The sequence below is a fragment of the Dromiciops gliroides genome, chromosome 2 (assembly GCF_019393635.1).
Source record: "Dromiciops gliroides isolate mDroGli1 chromosome 2, mDroGli1.pri, whole genome shotgun sequence".
Taxonomy (NCBI): domain Eukaryota; kingdom Metazoa; phylum Chordata; class Mammalia; order Microbiotheria; family Microbiotheriidae; genus Dromiciops; species Dromiciops gliroides.
The window spans coordinates 160,397,671-160,424,874 of record NC_057862.1 but is presented as its reverse complement, the minus strand read 5'-3'; the positions used below and the strand labels follow the sequence as shown (position 1 = coordinate 160,424,874).

The 27,204-nt window shown below is 38.2% G+C and overlaps 1 protein-coding gene across 1 annotated transcript in view; it reads left to right on the top strand.

Annotated features, from left to right (window-relative positions):
• The window catches only part of LOC122738059 (myocardial zonula adherens protein), a 101,345-nt gene that overhangs the window by 53,104 nt on the left and 21,037 nt on the right, over positions 1 to 27,204 (top strand). Inside the window, exons 9-10 of the mRNA XM_043980106.1 lie at positions 8,870 to 8,955; positions 10,603 to 10,708. Coding sequence (XP_043836041.1) covers positions 8,870 to 8,955; positions 10,603 to 10,708 — 192 coding nt within the window. The remainder of the gene's footprint in view (positions 1 to 8,869; positions 8,956 to 10,602; positions 10,709 to 27,204) is intronic.

The following is a 27,204-nucleotide window of genomic DNA, read 5'->3' as shown; positions in this document are numbered from 1 at the left end:
ACCCCTTCTCGGCCTCAGTTTCTTCATCTGTAAAATGAGGGAGTTGAACTGGATGGCTTGTGAAGTTCTCTAGAACTATGATCCCTTTGTGTCATTTTCTAAATAGTCCCTGAATTGTGTGTGTATGTGTGTTAGGGCGGGGTTGCATTGTAGATTTAGATACATGCAGTTCTGCTATAACTGGGCATATACATTCCCCCAAAGCACCATGCTATGCAAAACCACACAATAAAAACCACAGGACTTATGAGGAAAATGGACTTGAGGCACAATAGTCCAAAACTCCATCATTAAGAAAGAGTTAGGGGGCAGCTAGGTGGCACAGTGGATAAAGCAAGCACTGGCCCTGGATTCAGGAGGACCTGAGTTCAAATCCGACCTCAGACACTTAACACTTACTAGCTGTATGACCCTGGGCAAGTCACTTAACCCCAATTGCCTCACCAAAAAAAAGAGTTAAGAAAAGAGATAGGAACCTAATACAATGGTAGAAAAGGTTTATATGTGTTAAATGGTTAAGAAATACTATGATAAATAATGGCTTTGTCAGCAATGGTTGCAGTAGCAACTTAGACAAGCCACAACTCTGAGGAGGCCATAGGGGAAAGGCGTAGTGGTGGAGATGGTGCAGATGAGCCATTCTCTGCTCGCAGCTCCAGCTGTGACAAAACAGTTAACATGGCCTTTTACCTCAACAAAAATCTGAAGTTTCTTTGTGGAAGTGGGTGTTGGAAGGGTTACAGCTTTTGAGTTATTGTGAAGAGGTGCAGTTTTCTGCATTCTCACTGTTTCTTTTTCTAAAAAAATTTTTATTGATGTCTCTTTCTTATACTACCATAGTAATACCAAGTATCCTATCCCTTCCCCCTCCCAGAGAACCATGGTTCAGTCATGTCCAACTCTTTGTCACCCCATGGACTGCACTATTCATGGTGTTTTCTTGGCAAAAATACTGGGGTGATTTGCCATTTTCTTCGCAGTGGATGAAGGCAAAGAGAGGTTAAGTGACTTGCTCAGGGTCACATAGCTAGTAAGTGTTGAGGTCAGATTTAAATTCAGGTCTTCCTGACTCTAGGCCCAATACTCTATCCACTGAGCCATCATATAGCCAATTTTAGAGAGGGAAAAAACAATCAGCTCACCTGATCGATAAATATGTACAATGTGTAATACCTGTGGACATCCCACCTCCACAGAGGGGTAGGTTGGGGGGTGGGGTGGTGTTCCCTCTTCATTTGAGTTCTGCTGGATCTTTATAATTTTGTTACATTCACTTTTGATTTTTGGCATGTATACTATGTATATTGTTTTCTTGGCTCCACATCAGTTCATATAGGGCTTTCCATACTTCTCTGTATTCATCACACACATCGTTTCCTACAGCCCAATAAATATTCTGTTCCACAGTAAATATTCCTATGCCACAATTTGTTTAGCAATTCTCCAACTGATCGGCATCTACTCCACGCCCCCCCCCCCAGTTCTTTGCTACCACAAAAAATTGCAGATAAATGTTTTGGTATATATAGAGACATTCTCACTGTTTTTTTGTTGAATAAATTGTGCAGAAGCAAACTCAAAAGTTGTGTTATGCTCAAAATGGTCCTTAACATATTAATCATGTTGGAACAAATTCATGTTTTTGAAACACACATTGTAGCAGAACTGATTGTATTTCGCAAGTCCCAAGCCAAAGTGGACTCTTTCCCTTTTGCCACCAAACTTATGTTTTAATTCTGGGGTTACTTGGCTTGAGTATCTCAAATAATCCTTAAATCATTCCTGTTGGTTTTTTTTTTTGACAGAAGTCTTATAAATGCTCTACTATAACCTCTTCCCCTAAAACAACTGCCATCACTATATTTCCCCATACTTTTCAACATAGCAATTAATATTAAAAGCTAAAAGGATTCAGGAATTAGAATAGACCAAGTCATGCCATCTATATTACTTATATTTTATCAACACTTCCAAGCAACCCTTTGGAACTCGAGATTTAATATCTCTAATTTAGAAAATGGGTGGGATTCTCAAGGGTATTTTGTTATTTTAAATTAAACTAATCCTTTTTAATTAACAAAATTTTTTTAATCTTCCTCCCATCCCTTAATTGAAAAAACAAAAAACAAAAACAAAACCTGGTAACAAATATGCACAGTCAAGCAAAAGATGTGTTGTCCATGTTCAGAAATATGTGTCTCATTCTGTATTTTGAGTTTGTCATCTTTCTTCCAGGAGGAGGGCAACAAGGTTAACATCAGTCCTCTGGAATTTTGCTTGGTCTTTGCATTAATCAGAGTTCTTAAATTTTTGAAAGTTGTTTGTTTCTTACAGTGTTGTTATTGTATAAATTGGTCCTCTGCTTCTGTTCATTTCACTCAGTCCAAGGTATTTTAAAACTAGGTTTGAGAAATAGTTGTATTATGATAAAATGAGGACTAAAATTGTGTTGTGGATTCTGGAGGTCAGAGTCTCTTTTTCAGTATATTGATAGGGCTTCCCTCTCTCTCTCTCCCCACTCTCTATTATGTTGCTATATACTCCAGGTTCTATACTGCTAGAGAGTTTAGGTTCTAACTTATACTTTCCTGGATGAAATGGGCTCAGATTTTCATTCCTGCTCCTTCCTAATCACTTCTTGTCTAATATTTGATAAAGAGGACAGTGACCTTTGCTGTGTTGGCATCAGGGCAAAGGTCATCAGCTTTGCCTCTCCTCCTAGTCTCCTCAGTATTAAATGCCTTCTTGAGGCTTGTGCATTCTTTAAGGCAGTTTATAAGACCCCTGAGCTAACTGCTGTGGCATGATGAGAACTAAAAGATATTTGCTCATCCTAAATGGGAGGTAACTACGTGGCATACTGGATAAAGTGCTGAACCTGGAGATGGGAAGATTCAAATTCAAATTCCTCTTCATACAGTTGGACCAATCACTTAACCTCTCTAGATTTCAGTTTCTTCATCTGTAAAATGGGGATAATAATAGCATCTACCTCACAGGCTTGTTGTTAGGATAAAATGAGATAGTATATGTAAGCATTTTGCAAACTTTAAAGTACCATGTAAATGCAAGCTATTATTATTAACACAAAAAATGAGGGCTGGGAGACTTTTCCACTCTGTATCTATGGTGCTATGAGTCAAAAACAAAAGGTTTATATCAGCCAGATGCCCCAACTCCTAATCATAGCTCAATTAGGGTGAGTATATTCCTTCCAGTTCTTTATTGTGCCACGGGAGCTAGCACATTGGCTATTTAAATTGCCTTGAAGTTTTGATAAATCTGAAGTAGGTGCTCAGCAACACTAGAGGAAGGATGGCAGAGATGTTGACCTTTGCTTGTTCCTTTTCCCAGAGTACAGGTTCCTGTTCCCCCTATAATTCTTTTGGGAATCTGCTAAGTCCTTTCTTGGTCATAGGATATTTTCTTAATTAAACTATTCACTCGATATTCAGATTATGGTAACTGTTTTGCAAATTCAAGAAGACCATCTATAACAAGAGCCTTCACTTTTGCTGCTCTGCTCTCATCTTAAGCCCCTACAGTCTGACCTCTGACCTCATCATTCTATCAAAAGTGCTCTCGGGCAGCTAGGTGGTACAGTGGCTAAAGCACCAGCCCTGGATTCAGGAGGACCTGAGTTCGAATCTGGCCTCAGACACTTGACACTTACTAGCTGTGTGACCCTGGGCAAGTCACTTAACCCCAAATGCCCTGAAAAAACAAAAACAAACAAACCATAAAAAAGTGCTCTCACCCAAGTTACAAATGATGTCTCCACTGCTGAATCCAATGGTCTTTTCTCAGTCCTCATTCTTTTTGACCTCTCTGAAGCTTTTGACACTGTTGATCACCCTCTTCTCCTTTATACGCTTTTGTCTCTTGCTTTTTCAGGACACCACTCACTCCTGCTTCTCCCCCTACCTTTCAGACCACTCCTTTTCAGTTTCCTTTTCTAGATCTTCATTCAGATCTCACCTTCTAACTATAGGTATCCCTCAGAGCTCTGTCCTAGACCACCACCACCACCACCACCACCACCACCACCACCACCGCCTCCTCCTCCTCCTTCTTCTCTTCTTCTTCTTCTCTTCTTCTCTTCTTCTTCCTTCTCTCTCTCTCTCCTCCTCCTCCTCCTCCTCCTCCTCCTACTACTACTACTACTTCACTGAGTGATCTCATCAGCTTCCCTGAATTTAATTGTCATCTCTATGTTGATGTTTCTCAACTCTACCTATCCTTCCCTAACTTCTCTGTAGATATCCTCTAGTCTTGAATCACCAATTGCCTTTCAAGATGTTCCCAACTGGACGTCCAGGAGCCATCTTAAACTCAGTATGTCCAAACTGAGCTCATTATCTTTCCCTTTGAACCTTCCCGCCACCTCCAGACTTCCCTATTACTATCTAGGACACCAACATCCTCCTGCTCCTCCAGGTTTGCAACCTAGTGTCATCCTTGAATCTTCAATATCACTCCCTCCCTCCCCCAACCCCCTCATATATCCAATCTGTTTTCAAGACTTGTTGATTTCACCTTTGCAATATTTTGATTATGTCCCCTTCTCTGCCCTGATATTGCCCCCACCCTGGTGCAAATCCTCATCATCTTATGTTTGTATGATTGCAATAGCCTACTGCTTGTTCTCCCTGCCTTGGATCATCTCTTATATACATTCCCTGTGAAATCACCACTAGTTTTTCCTATATATGTTATGTTAGTACATAGTTGTTTGCATATTTTTTCCTCTATTTAGCCTATGAGCTCCTTGACAGCAGGGAATGGTATTTTTTTTTTTTTGCTTTTCTTTTGTATCCCCAGCACTTAGCACAGTTCCTGACACTTAAAAGGAACCGAATAATTACTAGATGACTGACTGAGAAGGGGTCCATAGGTTTCACCAGACTGTGGGAGGTACACATGATACACAAAAACGTTAAGAACCCCAGTTATTGGGAAGCCTTCCCTATCAGTCAGGATGGTAACTAGCATTTTTTTGTAACTTGGAGCAATTTGTATAAAGTCTTTCTAGAATAAGGATCATTAAACACACCCAAATACTCCTGAGGAGGCCACCTTGGCAGGAAGCAAGGGTTAGTGGGTGAGCAGCAGACCAGCAAGAGTTTACTTAGATTACATATAACTGCATGTTTTTCGGTAGCTTCCTCTTTTACCTAATTTTAGAGCCAAAAGGGACCCTAGGAATTGTCTTATCCAATCCCCTAGTTTTACAGGTGAAGAAAATGAATTCCCAAAAGATTAGGTGTCTGAGCTAGACTTCTAGTCCAGAGTTTCTTTTGCTATATCAGCCATTTGTGAGATGAGTATTTCTTAGTCTGAATTTTCTGTAAACTTATGCATAAGCATACCAACGTCCCTCAAGTCCTTATAACTTTCTCTTGATAACTTTAGAATGTCATTTAGAATAGCTCTCCTCTCCTCTAAATTACCATTTCCATTTAGGGTTGGATAAATATCTCCTTAGCTAAGCTAAAATTTGGCATGCCAAATTACAACCCTTTTCCCCACCCTACTCCTACCCAGCACCACCACTTATAAATCTTTGAGAGCAGAAATACTGCCAGACCCTTATCAGGTATGTGAACAGCCTGCCAGGAAGAATGAATTGTGGTACTGTTTGTATCCTTACTTCCCATCTCCTGACCTTGCTGCTTCTATTTTTGGACTTTGCTCAAGGGCAAACTTCTGCCCTATGAATGCCATGTCCATTATGAGGCTTGATTTATAGTTCTCCTCACTCGCAATATTGAAAATATTATCTTGATCCAAATTAAACTCAAAGAGATTCTGTGGTCCTGTTTCACTACCTTTTTTTTCCTCCAGTAGTTTATTAATGAGTACTTTTATAGATCTGTGATCTCATCCTTGTGGATACTTTTGCCCTAGTTCCTTCTCCTATATAATTATTTTCCATGTCTTTCCATAAATCTGCTTTAGAGGCTCAATCAACCAACCAATCAATTAGCAAATACTTACTAAATGTGTAACATGTACCAAGCACTGTGATAGGCCCCGATGATATGATGGATAAAAACTAAGCAGTACTTGCCTCTAAGGAGCCAACATTTTTATCAAGGAAGACAACATGGGTATACATATAAGTGTATATAGGATATACACAAAGTATATCTTTGTAAGGATCTGCTCTGATAAACTAAAGGCTTTCCTGTGGTTCTTTTAAGATGTTGGGGTTACCAACAAACCATGAGGGTAGGCAGTTCTATTGTCTCTCTGTCTCCCCGTATGACTCATGGGGTATAGGAGAATTTTTGTGGAGAGAAGAGAAAAAAGAAAACTTTCCCCTTTCTGTTACAAAGAGAAAGCTCTTTATTAAAATGCCTGAATTCAAATAACAGTATTTGCATCAATATGGTTTAACATTTAAATTTAATTTTTACTATAATATTAAAAAAATAACAACCTTTAAATGCTCTCTACATTGTAAAGGGGAATATTTTAAAAAACCTTTAACTGCCCTTTATGTTGACAGAGGTGTCAAGTACGATAGCCCATACTCCCTTGTGTGGCTCCAACCAGATTAAACTATAATTGAGAAATATTTAACAAAATTCATAAATATATAACAATATGTAAATGAAATAAAACCATAATAAAACAGATAATATTAATATGTAGTTTTCTAAGTCAATATGCTGCCTACAGGGATTCTTATGTATGTTTTAGTGGCCACCATTTCTATTTGAGTTTGATACCACTGCATTTTAACATTTCTAATAGATGGTCATTGTCTATGTGACTACTTCCAGTGACTACCTCAGGAGACAGTCCATAGCATTATTTGGACAGCCTGTTTCATTGTCAGGAAGTTTTTGTGTTGAGCTGTAATCTGCATTATAATAATGTTCCATTATTTCAAATCCCATCCTTTTGAGTAGTACAGAATAAATCTAATACCTTTTCCATCTGACCATCATTCAATGACTTGAATCATTCTCATCTTAAGCCTTCTCTTCTCCAGGCTAAGCATGCCCAGGTCTTTCTTTTGAAGCTCTATGCTATGGTGGAAGGGAAGGATAGATTTGGAATCAGAAGACCTAGGTTCGCCATTCACTAGTTGTGAGACCTTGTACATTTTCCCCATCTATAAAGAAAAAACGAGTATTCACGGAGTTAAGTAGATAGCCAATGAGATAATAGTGCTATATACATTAGCCCTCTTTACCTCAGTTTACTCATCTGTAAAATAAGCTGGGGAAGGAAATGGTAAGCCACTCTAGTATCTCTGTCAAGAAAATCTCAAATGGGGTCACAAAGAGTTGGACATAACTTGAAAATCAACTGAATAAATATATAAACTATAATATAAATATAATCATTATATTATAATATAATTGATATAATATTATAGATAGATATATTTGTGTGTCATATGTATAAAAGTGCTATGTACATGTGAGTTGTTATGATTACATGACAGAGTTTGGAGATTGCTCACCAGCTTTGTCATTTTCTTCTAGAGTTTGTCATTGTCAGTGTTTTTCTAAAGTTTGTCATTGTTCCTTTTAAAATGAGTTGTGTAGAACTGAATAGGTTTGCCAGCTATAGTCTGACCGGCACAGGGTATGATTGATTAGGTTTCCTAGATGAAGACAGTATATATTTTTTCTAATGAAGTCTTAAGATTTATTAGCTTTTTTGGCAGTCCCATCCCATTATAACTTGGGCAAGAATTCTTTCCAAAGAGTATTAATTCCCCCTTCTAGGACAGAAAAGGTCATACACCACTTTCCTGATCTAGCATGATCCATTCAAAAAGCCAAGCAATCCCCTCTCATCTGAAATTTGGGGTCATGAAGTACTTCTGGAAAGAGTTTAGTGCCTCCATCCTACTTCTCAAGTGCAGATGACCTATTTATTCATTTCAGTAAGTTGAGCTTTTTTTTTTTAGCATAGACTGAGTAAACTCCCATTTTCCAGGATGGCTATGGAATTTGGTGTTTTGGTTAATTAGTTCTTGTAGTAAACCAGAACTTAGCATGTATACCATAGCAGAACTACTAAATTTTAAAGAACTGGAAGATAGGAATACTTAATTTATAAGTATAATGACCTAAATTTGCACTTTCTTTGATGACTCAGAAGGGAATTGAAGAAGATATTATAGTGCCCATGGGTATTCATTATGAGCATATCTAGGTAGAGAAGTAGTGTGGCATAATGGGTAGTATGTTGGACACAAAGCCACAAAAAACTAGGTTCAAATCCCACTTCTGACACTTATTAGCTTGTTACCTTGGGCAAGCTACTTAACTTTTTCAAGCCTCAGTTTCCTCATCTGTAAAATGATGTGGTAGGACTAGACAGAAGGACTCTGAGGTTCCTTCCAGTTCTAAGTCCATGATCCTATAAGACTATAGATGTAGAATAGTAGCATTTATAGGAGTCTAGGCCAAGGTTGTACTGACCTTGTGATATACCCTGGCCTCTCTGACATGTATTGGAACTTAAAAAAATAGATAATATTTAACTAGAAATCTCCTCATTTCTAATATGTTTTTTTCTCTTAAAAATTTGTATGTAGGGGCAGCTAGGTGGCACAGTGGATAAAGCACTGGCCCTGGATTCGGGAGGACCTGAGTTCAAATCCAGCCTTAGACACTTGACACTAGCTGTGTGACCCTGGGCAAGTCACTTAACCCTCATTGCCCCACAAAAAAAAAAATTTTGCATGTAGAGTGTGAAAACAAAAAAACCCTGAACCCTATTACAGATACTTGGGCTTTGTTTAGAGGCAGGTTAAACTGAGTTTAAGAAATGCAGAATTACTTTACTTTGGAGGGATTTTTTTTTTTGATGAATTAATTCAGAAATGTTTCTCTTTGTTTAGGAGCGCCAGCAACTTCAGCTGCAGCTGCTTCAGCATGAGACTGAAATGTCGGGAGAAGTCGTCAGCACAGATTTTGACAAAGAAAGGTAAGCCATAACATCTCTCATCTTAAAATGGATGGCTTCAGTGGTGTAGCATTTGTCATTAAAATACTGTTTCTATGGGCAACACTTTGCCTAGATAGACGTCTTATTTTCATATCAGTTATCCATTTTGTATGGAGTTTTAGTAGCTTGTATTTTGGGACATATAATGATTATTTAAGGCATCATAGTGGATAGATAGATACTGGTCTCAGAGTTAGAAAGACCTGGATTCAAATCCTGCCTCTTCCATGTGGGGTAGGTCAATTAGCCTCTCAATGTTCTAGGCAAAACTAAGTAGAAGAGAAGATACCAACCTGCAGTGGTAGAGGGAGATTTCTTGTCTGGGAGTTCTCTGTGCTAATGAAATCACAGATCTAGTTCCTATCCCTGTCCAGGGAAAGTTTAGTCTGTGAAATGTGCTGAATTGCTCATTGAACAATAAAAAGTACCATTTTGATGAAAAACCATCATTGACACTAATTTCAGTTTCTAGATTTAAAAAATTTGACTCTCTCCTACGTTGTTCCTACTTCTTTACAGAAAATATTACCAAAGTAAAAATACCTCCAACTATATGTTTTATGTTAGAAATCAGAGTACTATTCATGAGTGACAGAAGTGTTGCTAATCCATGGAAAACTTTCAAGTGTAGCAAATGTTTCAGAAGAACAGTGCTACTTTATATTTTATTCCTTTACATACAACTAAAGAATTTTTGTAGTGAGGGGATTCTTCTTTTTCTCAAAACCAAGAATTGCAACCCCAACCAATATCATTAATTCTAGGGCATAAACTGTAGATGATAGAAGAAATCCTTCCTTCCTTAAACCTTGAAACAGCCATATTATCCTTCATGGGTCATATAAAGAGAATCAATTAAAACCCCAGGATTCCTCAAAACATTGTTTGGAATAAGATACAGTGAATTCAACAAGCCACTTATTAAAAGCTGACTCTGCTAGACATTGAGTATGCTACAAAGAAAAAAGATAACTGTCCTTTTCCTCAAAAAGTTTACAAACATGTACCTCCTCCCAAAATATGATGGAAGTTAAAATGAAATGGGGGCAAAGGAAAGATACAAAGTGTTATAGTGATGTGTGCTATTAGAAACCAAAACTATTTATTATTTTCAACAGGCAAGGTTTTTTACTTGTATAACTGTAAGAATACTGAAGTTAGAGCTAAAACACTAGGGTTTAAGACACACTTCCATCACTTTCTAGCCATGTAATCTGGGGCAAATAATTTAATCTTTTGAGCCTCTTTATTCTCCTACAAAAATGGTGATGGTAATGGCTGTCTTGCTACTTTGAAGGGTTATTGTGAGGGCCACATAAAATAATGGGTATGAAAGTACTTTGTAACTGTAAACTTCCATAGGAACCTAGCTTTTCTCTTTCAATTTTGTCTTCCTTTCAACAAAATAGAGGTTGGTAAGGTTATGGTTCCTTTTAACAATCCAACTTGCTAGTGAGTACTTAAGGAAGTGTATCTACTGAATAGGTATTGCTACTGAATGCACATGGAAAGGATGTTGGATTTCATATCTTGGTATTAGGCTATATTTCTTTGACAGTTTGACTATGTGTGTTGATTATGTTGCCTCCAAAGTAATTTAGTTGTTTTATATTCTCTTGATGTCAGGTATCAGCAGCTGGAGGAAGCAGCAGCTAGCTTGCGAGAACGCATTAGACACCTGGATGACATGGTCCATTGCCAGCAGAAGAAAGTCAAGCAGATGGTTGAGGAGGTAAGCTTTTCATGAAGTATCACAATGCCAGAAATGTTGCCCGTGGACTTTAGCAGCCAATTAGAGATGAGCAATCGCTGGCCAATAGGCCTGATCTAGTCCTCTGCTTGATTTCATCAGCTCTTGGGTCAAATTATTCTGACCACAGTCATTTTAGCATGGGAATGAACGCCCCCTCTGCTCGGATTTCCGTGACTAGCCCATTCATGGTGGAGATTTCATGAGGTTAAAAGATTAAGCAATTGAGCGTATTCTAGTTGCTAATTAGCTGAACAATTTTCAAATGGCTGTGATAACATTTTGATACCCATAGTCCAGTGATAGGTGGGTATAATGAAAGCTGTTTGTCTCAATTAGTAGTCACCACTAAACTAAGTCTTTTTCTGTCACTAACTTAATATCTTATTTTCTTCTCCTCTCTCATTTTGACCCTTCCCTTGCCTTCCCCTTCCCCTTCCCCTTCCTCCTTTATTTAGCTTTTCCCCCTTTTCTCTCCTACCTTGTACCTTCCTCATCTCTCTGTTTTCCTCTCTCCATTTTCCTATTTCTTCCTTACTCTTTCCCTTTGTCTCTATCCCTACTGCTTCCCTAAACTATTATGTAGAACCAAAACATATAATCAATATTATACTTGTTGAATGAAGTTTCATGTTCCCTGTTCTTAATTGACATAATAGGTAAGTCAAGTATTCTATATTTCTTTTAAAAAAAACTTTTGAAAATCAAGTTGCTTTTTATTTCTATAAGGTTCCCCTCACCTTTGGAGAGGGGGTTAGTTCATAACCCCTGATTTGTATCATAAAGATAGATATTGGTTGTTTGGTACTGTGATATAGTCTGCCACTAGTTATGCATTTGTGAGTCATTTTTCTTACACAAATTTTAAAATTACTTCCAGTGCCATTTCATTTGCAAACCGGATTAAAAAGAGAGGCATTGACATTCCAGATGGTTAGTAAAAATTCCTCAGGGTCTGATTCCCTTTCTCATAAAAAAGGGAGGTTTTCAACCTAATTAGACCCCTGGTGGGCAAAGTAAATATTGAAAAGATATATATTTACGTTGGGTATTGCTGTAAACATTTGAAATTTGCTGATTGTTTTGCCAGTATGGAAAAATGATGGAATTACTGTTGAGGTTGGGGTGTGGAGCAGGAAAGGGGGAGGGCTTTCTAGTTAATTGCTTTAAAATATGATTTAATTAGCATCTTGGCCTAAAATGAGAAATCAAATCATATGTTTGTTGGCTCTAGTGACTGGCCTTTTGGGATTGTTGTCATGTCCTAAATATAAATGGAAAAGACAGCCAGTCACATATATCCTCCCCCTTTAACTCCTCACCCCCACCCTGCCTCTCCTGCCTCTTGTGCATCTGGATAACTGCTCTGGCATCCATGGTCTTGATACCATAAGAACAGCAGCCCTATTGGCTATCTTTATGGAGTCACTTCCCAAAGAGAAAATGTTGCTTTTCTGTTAGCTCACTTGCTGTAGGCAGAGCTTATACTCATTATTATACAGGGAACTTTTAGAGACCATAAATAGAATCAAGCATCTTTTCATGTTTCATTGCAGTCTATGAGAGATTACATTCAATCTTGCTCTAATACTTGATAATGAGGAAAATATAAGATGCACTGATTTGCTATTGGCCCCCAAATTCCCTACCTGGTTTGAAGGCAAAATCTTTTCCTTTTTGAGAATATTAGATTTCTTTTTCCCTTTCCTCTCCCATGTCACTTCTTAAATTACTAATATTTAACATTTTGTCAAATCACTCCCTACTATGTGGAATTGTGGTGTTACACGTTTTCCTCAGAATCTAGTAATTGTTTACTAAATTTCCAGGCACATAAATTTTTTTGTTTGTTTGTTTTTAGTGAGGCAATTGGGGTTAAGTGACTTGCCCAGGGTCACACAGCTAGTAAGTGTTAAGTGTCTGAGGCTGAATTTGAACTCAGGTACTCCTGACTCCAGGGCCAGTGCTCTATCCACTGCGCCACCTAGCTGCCCCCATGCACATAAATTTCTAATTGTGCTGTCATTGCTCAAACTTACAAGAGCTCCAGCCAAATTTAGGAAATTCATTTCAGCAAACATTTCATATTCAGACATTCTGGCTTTCATTTTCTTTGGTCATTTGGAAATCTCTGCTCTTCATCTTGAATCCAAAATATAACCAACATACTATTTTTAAAGACAAAATATTATTGTGAATAACTGGGGGCCCAGGGCAAGAGGAGAGGGAATTATAGTGAATAACCGCATCCTGCTATTATATACATTGTTAGCCTGCCCAGATAAGTTCCTATAACTACTACTAATGTCTCTAAGCCTATTTGTTGAAATAAAGTTCTAGCCTAAGAGAAATGACTCTGTGTGTGTGTGTGTGTGTGTGTGTGTGTGTATGTACATGGCATAATGGTATATCTAGCTATGATCCTGAGTTTTATTGATACATTAAGACTTTAAAAATAAAAATAGAATACTCCTGAAACAGGTGCTTTTGAAGGGTACTATATCTGTTCTTTTCCTGTTAAAAAATCATATTTTAAACCGTCAATCACATATTCCTTTTATTTTCTGTTTGCCTCAAGTTGCAGAGAAAACGAGTAGTTTGAAGTCTTAGTTGCTATAGTAATTAACATGGCAGCTTCTTTTTTGGTTGTCGTTCAAAGACATCTTAAAAGTACTTTGACAAAATGAAATGCATCCAGAGGAGGGTGATCACAATGGTGTAAAGGATCTGAAAATCATGTCCTATGAGGACCAGTAGAAAGGATTGGCTAGATTTCTCAGAAGGATTGAGCCTAAGGAGAGAAATGACATTTCTCTTTACATTTTTGAATGTAATTTTGGGGGGTGCTTTAGAGGGCAGAAGGGTAAATATCACAGAGGCAGATTTTGGCTCAACATAGGATTGAACTGTCTGTTGAATACATCTGTCCACCAGAGGACTATGGTGCTCTGGGAGGGAGGGTGGCTATCTGTCAGGGTTTTGAAGAAAAAATTACTTGCTAAGCTGAGGGTTGAGCTTGATGACCTCCAAGGCCAACTTTTGACTCTAAAATTTTCATGATCTGACGTACATCTGGTTTTTTACTCTATAAAAAATCCCATATATATCTCTCTCTATATATCTATCTGATGATAACATACCATAATTCAGGTAGATATCAGTATTTCCACTACTCTGGGAAGGTGAGTCAAATCAGCAAAGTCAAAATGAGGTCAGATTGTAAGGACAGACTTTGAGAAGCAAATATGCTTGGGAGGTTAGTTGTGAAATCTTGTTCCAATGGGCCAAACATCTGTTTAACTGGCTACAGAGTGAGCTTTTATTGGTAGCAAATTATTTGGGTAGTTTCCCTTACAATATATATATATATATATATATTAAAAACTGAAAGCTCACGAGTATTGTGGATTGAGGGATCACACTTATGGCTAACATTAATCCATGCATAACATATCATTTCAGTTATAATGTCTATGAAGAGATTCTATGTGTTCAATGAAGTCCTTTCCATTTAAAAATCAAACTAATCAAAATTACACTAGTATGTGGTTCTCTGGATATATTCCTCTATAAAACAAAAACAAAAACTCACCTTTCAGTGTTACTTGAAGTTCTTAAGCTACTAATATGGTTATTCCCATAATGTAGGTGCATAATTCTTCATTTATATGTGTTATATATATATATGTACATATCTATATGTATGTATATGTACGCACATGTACATGTATATGTACATGCTGGATTTAGTCAGAGATGTGGACCCATATTCCAGCTCTACCAGTAATTGTGTAACATTAGGCAGATTGTTTCTCTTATTTAATCATAAATTTTTTCATTAAAAATGAGAATAATAGCTATACTACCTACCTCACAGGGTTGTTGTGAGGAAAAGGTTTGTAAACTATGAAGTTCTCAATGAGTATGATCTATATATGACCCTAATGTGTAGAACTCTACATATGAAAAGAATGATGAGCTCTGTTGTTGAGTTATTTTTCAGTCATATCTGACTCTTGGTGACCCCATATGGGGTTTTCTTTGCAAAGATACTAGAGTGTCTTGCTATTTCCTTCTCCAGCTCATTTTATGGATGAGAAAACTAAGGCAAATGGAGTTAAGTGACTTGCTCAGGGTTACACAGCTAGTAAATGTCTGAGGCTGGATTTGAACTCAGGAAGGTGAATCTTCCTGCCTCCAGGTCTAGTACTCTATCCACTGCAACACCTGGCTACTAGAAAAATATAAGATGCTCAGGAAAGATGGGCAGGGGAAAGAAAAGAGCTGATCTCTTTTACGTGAAGGGTGTATACATATAGGTGGAGAAAGCCAAAAGATAAAACACCTTCCCAAGAAAGACCACCAGACTGAGTTATAAGAAACATGGCCCTGATTAGACAAATGAAATGAGTTGAACTTATTTGGTCAATAGAAAAGAGGACTATAGGGGTTACCATTTCAGATGAATGGAAAGCTGTTATATAGTGGGTGCTACCCAGTTATTTTCTATTTCCACAGAGGACTTGACAAGGGGAAGGAGATTAGGGCTAGGGATGTACCCAGAACAAGAACATTCTCTGGTCCCTCCATTGTATTCCTTATCGGGACAGCCTTTTGGGGGATAGTCCATGTCTTGGATTGGGATTCATGCATTATAGACTATATAGATTAGGCACAAAGCTTCCCAAGTATCTGCCTGGTACACAGTGAGTACTTAATAAATGCTGATCGATTGTCAGTTGTCACTGCAGCAGAGAGGGAGGAATGAGACCAGAAGAGAGTAAATTATTTTACTATCATTAAAAAGATCCTTGCTTTTATTTGTGTAATCTACTTCCCTCCATTAGTACATATATTCATGCCCAAATGAGGGGAAGGGTGAGTATACACAGAGATGAACTAATGGGGGGGGGGTGAACTCACCAATCTACCAAGGAAGACAGTTAATTCTCCCCATCACTCCAAGCTCCCTTCAGCCTCTGAAGGCTTGGGCAAAGCACTTAACTGCTGTTAACACCTCTTTAAACCTTCAGACTTCAGCAAACATGGCCATTCACACCTCTTCAATTGCTCTGACCCAGCCTGCTGTCTTTGCCAACCAAAGCATCCCACTTACCCATGGGAGAATAATGTGGAGAAGAAAAAGCATCCCTTAATTTTCTTCAGACTTAGTAGGGAGGGGGAAGCATGTGAGTGGATGGTTTTATAATTGCTTATTTGTGCAAAAGGCTGCACACATTATGCTTTAGATTAATAATCATTATTTCTGTGGCACTTTCCGTTCCAGCCAGCAGAGAGCATTCCAATTATGTCCTCCATCTGAGCTCTCTTTTGTAGGTATCTAATATTTCTTTCCTCTTCAAAAAGTCAGTTCAAGGGGCTTTCCTGCTAATAGTGATCAGAGGCAGGCTTGGCTTACTGCATAGGAAAAGAGGCTATAATTAGTTCTTATTTATTAACCTAGATCCTAGCTGGGTACAGAAAGGCATGTAGCTCCCCAAGGTGCTACTTCACAAACAGTAACCTAAACTTTTGCCAAGAATGTGCCTAAATCTTTCATTTATTTAGTTAGTCCTATGGTCCTCTCTTTTCCCACCTATTCGAAACACCAGGAAAACCTCAGCCGGCTGAAGTAAGGCTGACAGTCCAGAGCCTGAAGCCATAAATGAAATAGAAAGGAACAACCACATAAGCACAGACATTTAAATAAGCGATGGGGAGGTTTGCTAGCATCTGTTGCCTTCATCGTCTCCCGTTGGAGTGTCATATCCTGCAATCTCTTGTCCTCTAAAAGGTCTTGGGCTGTCAGAGCCACAAATAATGACTAGAGAATGCTTTCTTTCTGGCTGATGGCCTTATACATAAGTAAAAGCCTTACAGAGGCTGTCCAGATAGATTGAGAGTAAAGATTTTTCTAAAGTAGAATGGATATAAAATTTAATAGGAAGCAGAGATCAGATGGAACACAATACACCCTATTCTTGTATGACCTATACCTAAGGATTGCCAGTAACTTTTTCTTTCTTTTTTTTTGGGGGGGGGCAATGAGGGTTAAGTGATTTGCTTAGGGTCACACAGCTAGTAAGTGTCAAGTGTCTAAGGTCGGATTTGAACTCAGGTCCTCCTGAATACAGGGCTGGTGCTTTATCCACCACGCCACCTAGCTGCCCCCAGGATTGCCAGTAACTAAACATGATTCATTTTTCTTCTTTGGACTCTGGTCCCCTAGAACCTAGGATGGTCTCACCATCCCTTTCCCTGACTAGTTTAAAATATCCAGGAAATTCAAGTTGGCTGTTCTGTAACTTCTTAGGTAGGGAATAAAGGCTTGGAGTGGTAGCATGAGCCTGTAATCCTCACTCCTGGTGGGGCTCTCCACTGCAAAGGAGGGGCCAACCTGCCCAGATTACAAATGAAACAGGTCAAAGCTACCCATTGTATCGAAAGTGGAATCAGAGTCAGGGTTGTGCTGTGAGTGGTCAATCTATTCCTAGCCTGGCTGAGATAGGGAGATTAGTCCAAAAGAAAGAAAAGAGAAGAAGGAAGAAAGGAAGGTGAAGGAAAAAAAGAGAAAAGAAGAATGGAAGAAAGAAATTCAAAGTAATTCAGGTCTTGGTTTATTATTTCTTAAGTATCAAAATAAAGAACACCTTTGCACAATTTCTGAGAAGTTGCTATTCATAGAATCATCAAGTTTTAAGCTAGAAGGGACCTTGGAAGTCATCTAGCACTGGGATTCTTAAACGGATTCCTGGGGATCTTTTTCTTTTTTTTTTTTAGTGAGGCAATTGGGGTTAAGTGACTTGCCCAGGGTCACACAGCTAGTGAGTGTTAAGTGTCTGAGGCCGGATTTGAACTCAGGTACTCCTGAATCCAGGGCTGGTGCTTTATCCACGGCGCCACCTAGCCGCCCCGTGGGGATCTTTTTCTTAAAAACATTTTGATAACTGTAGTTCAATAACACTGGCTTCCTTTATAATTCTATGTATTCAATTAAAAAAAAAAACTATTTTGAGAAAGGGCCCATAGGCTTCCCCAGACTGCCAAATGGGTCCATGATGCACAAAAAGCTTAAGAACTTCTGATCTAGTCTAATCTCTTCACTCTATAGATGAGGAAAATGAGGTTCAGATTGATGATAGAATCACTGGAGTATGATCTCAGGCTAGAGGGGATCTCAGATTTGTAATACACAGATGCCAATGTGAAAAGTCTTATGAAAGTAGAAGATATATTTGGCCCACACAGAATGGGCATAAAACCATTTTGGGTAGAAAAAGACAAGGTGGATCTACCTGCTGCCCATATCACAAAGGCTTTTTTTTTTTTAACAGCTTTTATTTATTTTTTCTTTTGAGGTCTCAGAAACAAAACTTGGCTCCTTTGGTCAGCTTTTCTTATCTCTTCTCTCTCTCTATATATATATATACTGCTACTTATCTTCAATTCTTTTCCATATTCAAAATATCCCTTACCCATAACATCTATGTACACAAGCAGTTCTTTTATTCAGTTTTCTCCCTACTTTTTATTACATAATTCCTTGACACACAGAGCCGTTTGGTGTCCCTTATCAATATGTATAATACAAGATAGAATATACATGTGTAGAGTTTCAGACTGTGTATCTTGGCCATTGACTATTTTTATTTCATCTGGTTTTTATTTTGCAAAGATAAGAAGTAAAATCTACTCTAGCTTCATGAGTCAGAGATTTAACATCATTTTTAGCCTCTGTTGCCAGGTCACACAATTCTATTTTGAATGGGGGAGGGGAAAAGGAGAATTTTCTATAGAATCTAGAACCCTAATCAACTGATTGAACTGTTTCTAGATCATGTCACACGAGCTCTTCTCCAGATTTAGTCTTCGTTTATTTGGAAGATGATAAATGGCCTGATCTAAGAAGCTATTCTAATTACCCTGTGATGTACCATATGATGTTGGAAGAACATTCATTCTGGAGAGGTGATACTTGGCTATTAGCACCTAGTGGCCAAAATATTAAGAAAATGCCATTAAGAAGAAAAATCCCAGGACTTTTGGTTTGGGAAAACATCCATGTAATTAAATACTACGCAGAAAGAAAATTACATCTTGTATACTTCAAACAGAAAAGTGAAAGAATCTTAAAGACTGCTCTTTTGGATTATTTCAGAAACTATAGCAAGGCTTCAAGATTTTTAAAATTCTATTATTAAGTCTGAAAATGCAAGTAAAAAGAACAGTATTAAGGAAGTGACATTTGGAGGCTGGATTCCGGACAATCCATACAAAAATAAAATCTTATGTATAAAAAAAAGCTACAAATACTTCATCAAAGACATTACTGATGAGACATAAAAAATGATGTGAAGACCGTACAAGGATTATCAATGTGCCTGACTTTTAAATGGATTTGAGCCAAGGAAATTATCCTTATGAAATCACTCTCGATCCCTCAAGAAAAAAAAAATTAAGCAAAAAAAAATGCTTATATGGTTTTTAGTAGCCAAATAATGTACCTTTATGTGGTGGGTGTATGGGAGACTGTTCTTATGGAATAGAGATCAGCACTCAAGAATTCAGCCCTGAATCTGTGAGGAGAAAAGAAAGCTTGATGTGAACACGAATTAGATAATTTTCCTCTCTGGACCTCGGACTTCTCAGCTGTAAAATGAATGTGGCAGAACTAGATAGTCTATAAGATTCTTCCTAGCTCTAACATTCTGTGACTGATTTGCTTCTGATACTAAGAACATCCTACTTAGACTTGAGCCAGTGAAGCAGTGGAAAGACTGTTAGAGCTGGCAGCTAGGTGGTATAGTGGATAAAGTAACAGCCCTGGATTCAGGAGGACCTGAATTCAAATCCAGCCTCAGACACTTCACATTTATTAGCTGTGTGGCCCTGGGCAAGTCACTTAACCCTCATTGCCCCACAAAAAATTTTTTTAAAGAATGTTAGATTTAGAGTGCAAAGATGTATTGGAATTCTGGCTCTGTCATTTATTTCTGTGTGGCCTGGGGTAATACTTACGTTGAGGCAGATGTATGATATATATTGACATAAAATCTGGCCTCAGACACTTGCTAACTGTGTGACCCTGGACAAATCATTTAACCCTGTTTGCCTCAGTTTCCTCATCTGTAAAATGAGCTGGAGAAGAAAAAGGCAAACCACTCCAGTATCTTTGCCAAGAAAACCTCAAATGGGGTCAGTCAGACAAGAGTGGAAAACAATTAAATAACTAACTAAAATGAATAAGAGTAAAATCATAGAATATTTGAGCTGGGAGGAAACTACTAAGACTAGGTGGTGCAATGGATGGAGTGCTACTTCCTGAATTAAAATCTGGCTTCAGATACCTACTAGCTGTGTGACTCTGGGCAAGTCACTTAGACCTGTTTGCTTCAGTTTCCTTATCTGTAAATGAGCTAGAAAAGGAAATGACAAACCCCTCTAGTACCTTTGCCAAAAAACAAAACCCAAATGGATTCACAAAGAGTCAGACGTGACAGAAACAATTCAACAACAAAATGCCAAGACATTGTAGATGGCAAATTTCTTATGATATACCTAGTTTAAATATTTATAGATTTAAGCAAGAATATCAGAATTTTGTGTTGAAAGTATTGATCCTACTATAGCATTGTTTCCTACAGTTTCTCTACTAATTTATCTTTTCTGCCTTGATTTTTCCTCACTGTCTCTGGTAGTGAAGTTTCTGTCACTTCTCTTGCTAGAATAAATTATTAAAGAGTCATAGAAAGAAATAAGTGCCACGAGCCTTTTAGAAAATGTACCTGAATCCATTGACTACAAAAAAATCTTGTTCAAATCTTGCTTCTGATGCTTACTACTTGTATACCCTTAGACAAGTCATTATAGCCCCCTGAGCTTCAGTTCTCTCATCTGACATAGGGTAGAGTTTGGACTAGACCGCCTCTGAGGTAATTACTATGTAAGTGTCCAAGGCTGGATTTAAACTCAAGTCTTCTGACTCTGGACCCAGAACTCTATCCACCATTGCACTCCCTAACTCCCTGGTAGCCTTAAACCTGTTGCTTTGAGGGGGATCTAAGATTCTTTCAACTCTAACCACTTTAAAGATATTTCTAGTATCTCTGACCTTACTTCAGTCAAGGGCAGAGTTTTCCTATAGGCCCATTGACTTTTCTGGGTTATGTTTACCTCCTCTGAGTCCAGGGTAGACACAGCAGCAACAACAGAAGGCAGAATCCAGCCCTCCTGATGCTGCATTGGGCTGATTTTCTCACCTCCTGCATGCTGAAACTGTGGCTTGCCCCATTTTCTATTTCAGATCTACTGCTTATCAGAATTCTGATCCTGTGTCATTGCTAGCCACATCCCAGTATGAGGTTGCTACTAGAAAAAAAAAATATATATATATTTATAAATATTATATATATATAATTTTTAGTAAATAGAAGTGTTAAAATTCTAAATGCCAGAATTTGACATGGGCTTGTTCTTAGTTTGATCTTTAATATTAACATATTTTACTTAGAGTGTGAAGTTTATAGACAATGCCAGAAATATTATATGTATATAAGCCTGTGTGTGTGTGTGTGTGTGTGTGTAATGGAAAGCAATAGAAGCAGCTAGGTGGCACAGTGGATAGAGCTCTGGCCCTGGAGTCAGGAAGACTTGAATTCAAATCCATCCTCAGACACTTAAAACACTATCTGTGTCACACTAACTGTGTGACCCTGGGCAAGTCATCCAACTTGTTTGCCTTAGTTTCCTCAGCTGCAAAATGAAGATAATAATAGCACCTACCTCACAGGGATGTTGTGAGGATCAAATGAGATATTTGTAAAGCACTTAGCACAGTGCTTGGCACAGAGTAGGCACTATATAAATGCTTATTCCTTTCCCAATTCCCTTTTCCCACCGCCGCTTCATTTTATGAAGTATATGTAATATAGATGTTCATTTTGTTCTTTTAAAGCTGGGCATGTTTTCCTTTCAAATGTTACTAAATAAACTCTGTTGTTCTACAGATTAGTTGCTCTTTGGGCTCCAAATATGTGTCTAGAAGGTTCAAACTATTCCTATGAAAGGGGGGACCACAGGAGTAAGCCATCAATATCACATAAGCATTGGGAGGCTTCTCGTAGGACATGTCAATGAGGTGAATGTTTTTATAGCCACTTACTGCTCTTAACATCCCTTGGGGAATGTGGTCTTTGACCATCCATAGAAAATCCAACGTAGGAACCAGCAGGGGTGGTGAGGTTAACTTGGACTAAAAGCAGTGACATTTCATTGGTATGCACTGAACAAAAATCCCTTTGCCTTGGGTGGGGGAAAATGGTGAAGTGGTGCAGTGGATATAGTGCTGGAATTGCTGTCAGGAAGATTTGAATTCAAATCATGCTTCAGACACTTAGTAATAGTATGACCCTGGGCAAATCACTATAGTCCTTCAGGTCTCATTTTCCCCAAAGGGACTGAAGTTCCCTTTCAGTTCCAATAATGTGGGCCTGGAACTTTTAGTAACATTGTCGAAACATTCTTCTCTAGGCACCTCCTATGGGAGATGCCTGTTCTATTCTCTGATTCTTCCTTCTACCACTAATTTATGGAAAATAGTAGTTCTATACATGTGAATATTATGTATGATTAAAAAGGGAGTAAAAAGGAAAACTTGATAACAGTATATATAGTATATCCAGTTCATTGGAAATATGCAAACCTGCCCATCTGAGTCTGAACCAATCTTGTCAAGAAATTTCACAACCGCTCTAACTGAATCCCAAGAAATTTGCATTTGTCACCCATGAAAGCAGAGATGCTTGACACAAACTTTTAAACTTCAAACCCTTTCTACAGTTAGATCAGAATCATATATAATTCCTTTTCCAGTATAGCCTGTGGCCTGGATAATGTCACAAGCTCAGGTGACTGGTGATATTTGACTAATGTCCTCATTGGGAGGAGAGCACTGTGTGAAATAGGGGAGTCCAAAAGCTGTTGCCATTCTAATTGGTTTATTAATTTCAGCCACTTCATTGTTAAAAACTGGACTGATTCCTGGGAAATGACAGAACTTACTATTAAAAAACTGAATCCGGGGGCAGCTAGGTGGCGCAGTGGATAGAGCACCGGCCCTGGAGTCAGGAGTACCTGAGTTCAAATCCGGCCTCAGACACTTAACACTTACTAGCTGTGTGACCCTGGGCAAGTCACTTAACCCCAATTGCCTCACTAAAAAACAAAACAAAACAAAACAAAACAAAACAAAAACTGAATCCATTCACCAAGAACTTCCTCTTCTCCCCTCCTCTCCTCATTTCACATCACTCAGATTTCTTCTAAAAATATCAACCTTGTCTCACAAGAAGTAGCTCTTCTTGCTGAGGTAAAGCCATCTATATACCCACTATCCCTTTCCATCCCGTCTCATCTTCTCCAGGAGATTACCCCTTTTGTCATCCCCTCTCTCTCACTTAACTTCAATCTCTGTCTACTGGTTGGTCCCTTACTGTCTACATATACACCTATGTCTTCTTGTCCTTTCTCAAAAACAAACAAACAAAAAACTTCACTTGATCCATCTATACCTGCTAGCTACAGCATCTCTTCTCTCTTTTGTGACTAAACTTCTTGAGAAGGCTGTCTACAATTGATGTCTCCAACTTTTTCTCCTCTCACTCTTCCTAATTCTGCCATTTGGCTTCCAACCTCATCATTCAACTGAAACCGTCTCTCCAAAGTACACATGATCTCTTGATTGCCAAACCTAACAGTCTCTTCTCAGCCCTTATCCCTCTTGCATTCTTCGTCGCTTTTGGATTATTGGTTCCCCTCTCCTCCTTGATATTCTCTTCTCTTCAGGTTTTCATGGCACTACTTTCTCCTGGTTCCCCTCCTTGTCTGATTTTCTCAGTCTCTTTTGGTGGATCTTCATCCCAGCCATACCTACTAACTAAGGGTGTCCTTTGAGGCTCTGTCATGTATTCTCTTTCTATACTTTTTCCCTTGGCTATCTTGGCTCTCATGTATTCAGCTATCATCTCTGCGCAGATGATTTTCAGATCTATTTATCCAGCCCTAATCTCCAATTTCACAACTCCCACTACCTATTGAAATCTTGAGCTGGATATCTAGTAGCCATCTTAAATTGAACATGTCCAAAACCAAACTTATCTCCCCTCCCCTAAATCCTCCCTTCTTCCTAACTTCCTTATTATGGTGAAGGGTGCCACCATCCTCTCAGGCACTTGGGCTTACAAATCCTCATTCTCACATGCTTCCCCAAATCAGTTGGAAGTTCTGTCATTTTTACCTTTATAGTGTCTCTCTTTTGTCACTGCCACCACCCTGTTGTAGGCCCTCATCGCCTCACGTGCAGACTGTCGCAATAGCCTTCTGGTTGGTCACCTTGTCTCTAATCTCTCCTCCTTCTAGTCCATCTTCTATACAGCTTGTCAAATTGATTTTCCTTTGATGACATCAATCCTCTCCCTGCTCCCTTCATTAAACTCCAGTGGCTCCCTATTTCCACCAGGATCAATACAAAATCCTCTATGTTTTAATGTCCTTCATAACCTGGCCCCTTCCTACCTTTCCAGTCTTCTCATACTTTATTCCCTTCCATGTACTCTGCAATCCAATGACATTGGCTCTCTTCTGTTCTTTGAACAAATTTCCAAATTCCAGGCATTTTTACTAACTGTCCTTCATGCCTGAAATTTTCTAACCCCTCACCTGCCCCCAGCTTCCTTCAAATCTCAACTAAAGTTTCTTCTTCCACAAGAAGTCCTTCTGAGTCCTCCCTTTGGGGATCATCTCCAATTTATCCAGTATATATCTTGTTTGTACATAGTTGCTTTCATGTTGTCTTCTTTATTAGACTATGAGCCTCTTCCTTCCTTCCTTCCTTCCTTCCTTCCTTCCTTCCTTCCTTCCTTCCTTCCTTCCTTCCTTCCTTCCTTCCTTCCTTCCTTCCTTCCTTCCTTCCTTCCTTCCTTCCTTCCTTTCTCTTTCAATTTTCTTCTCCATTGCTTAGCACATTGCCTGGCATATAATAGGTACTTAATAAATGTTGACTTGACTAAAGGCTGCTTTGTGAGCATTTCCCTGGTCTATTGGTTAAAATACATTTTAAAAAATTTAATTTGATTTTATTTTTTAAAAATGTTTTCTAATTACATATAAAATACTTTTTGAGTTCCATTTTTTTCTCCCACCCTCCTTTCCCTCCACTGCTCCCAGAAGGCAGCAAGCAATCTGATGTAGGTTATACATTACAATTATGTTAAACATATTTCCACGTGTCATGTTGTAAGAGAAGAATCAGGACAAAAGGGGAAAAAGCAACAACAAAAGTGGAAATAGTATGCTTCAATCTGCATTCAGAATTTTTCTGAATTGTGGAGAACATTTTCCACCATAAGTCTTTTGGCATTGTTTTGGATCACTGCATTGCTGAGAAGAGTCAAGTCTATTACAGTTGATCATCACACAATGTTGTTGATGGTCAAAATATATTTTAAAGGAAAAAAAGAATGACTTGTATTTGATGAATTCATGCTGGCACATCTTGATCACCTTTTCTATTATTCCAATTGTCATCTGTACTCAGTGCAAAATCTGCCTAAGCAGAAGGTATAGCACAAAGAACATGGGCTTGGGTATTGGAGGACATGGGTTTAAAATCTGTCTCTGATGTTTACTACTTGTGTGACTTTGAGCAAGTCATTTAACCAACTCATGCTTTATTTTCTTCAGCTTTAAAATGAGGGGATTAATCCAGTAGATGGCTTAGAGTCCTTCACTAGTTCTAAATATAAGATTGTATATCATATGACTGATGCCCTTTCCACCTCTATCTGACTTATGACCTTTCCAGACCTTGAATTCCTGAAAATCAGGGAAAATAAAAACAATAGGGCTGGCAGTTGGTTCATATGCACTATCTCCATGCCATTAAGGAGGGTATGGTGTAATGTCTCAGAAAGATTGATGGTCTATATTTATAGTCCTGAATTTCTGCATTGGGAACTTGTTGGGGGTGAAGGGAAGGCACTCACTATGAAAAAGGGGATTAAAGGAAAACAAATGAATAGAAGTTATGGTAAGGAGGTCAATTTCTTCATTAACCAAATCCTGATTATCATCCTTGGGTACCTAAATCAGTGGTGTCAACACTGCAGGGTATATATTGACTTAGAAAACCACAATTTAACATTATCTATACTGTTTTGTATTTTTATTAATTTTGTTAATTTCTCAATTACATTTTAATCTGGTTCACACTACCCACATATAATGAATTTGACACCTCTGTTCTAAACCAAACAAGTATTGTTTCTCTGGGCTGTAGCCCCTCACTTGGAAGAGGAAATTCTGCACAAGTCCTAATACAGATTTTTAAGCTGGGATCCATGGCCCCTCCCAGGAACCAATGCATAGATTTCAGGGAGGCACGAACTTGGATGGGAAAAATTACATCTCTATTTCTACTTAATTTTCTTTTTAATCCTATGTATTTTATTTTGTGCATCTAAAATATTATTTTAGGGTCTGTGACATGGGAAAGGTTAAGAAGTTAATACATCTAGGCTCAAGGACTTTGAAGTAGAAGATTCCTTTTCCCTTTTTTCAGCAATAGTTTTGTAGAGCTTCTTGTAAGCAAAACATTCAATAGATGGTTGAAAGCTAAAGGAATTCTACCACCATCACCACCCCCACAAAAAGAGGCTAAAGAGACAGAGAAAGGATAAGGTTAAAAGCAGCCTACCTCTTCTTTATTCAAAGTTATCAAAAGAAATGTATTTCTGGAGGTCTCCATCTTTCCCCATCCTTCATTAGATTCTCAGGTCTTTAACATTTTGCAAAGCTGGTATAAGTAGACTATCCTCTGTCACCTATTTTTAAGTTAGTCTAGTTAAGGAGTACAAGTAGATCTTTAGTGCATGTGTATCACCTTCCTGTGATGATTATAAAAGTTGGTATGGGATATCTGCCCATCAGTGCCATATAAGTAATAAAGTATCCCTTCCTTACCTCTATGAGGTTAAATCTCAATGTTAGGCAGTGTTTGGGGAGGTGAAAAAAATCTCCTCTTACAAGGAATTCTGACAGCATAGGTAGAACTATCATTTTCTTCTTTTTGGTGGTTTTATCTTCTCTGTGACTGTGTCCAATCCATAAAACCAATTTATACCTCTTTGTATCATTCTTATACACCTAGAGATGATTTTTAGGTGCCCTGGAGAATTGAACTTAATATTATATTGTGTTGCCCACTTTAAGAAGAAATGGACATATCATGAGTCTAAAATAAAAGTCAAACAAAAGTAGATTATTTTATCTCGGAAGCCAGTTTCATCCTGAGCCCTTTAAATGGCATAATTCTATTTCTGTACATTACTCGGAACTTAATAGAAAAATTGATTAAAATATGAGCACTGTTCGTTGTATGTGCCCTGGCTGAATGCCACAAGACACATTAATTGAAAATGAAT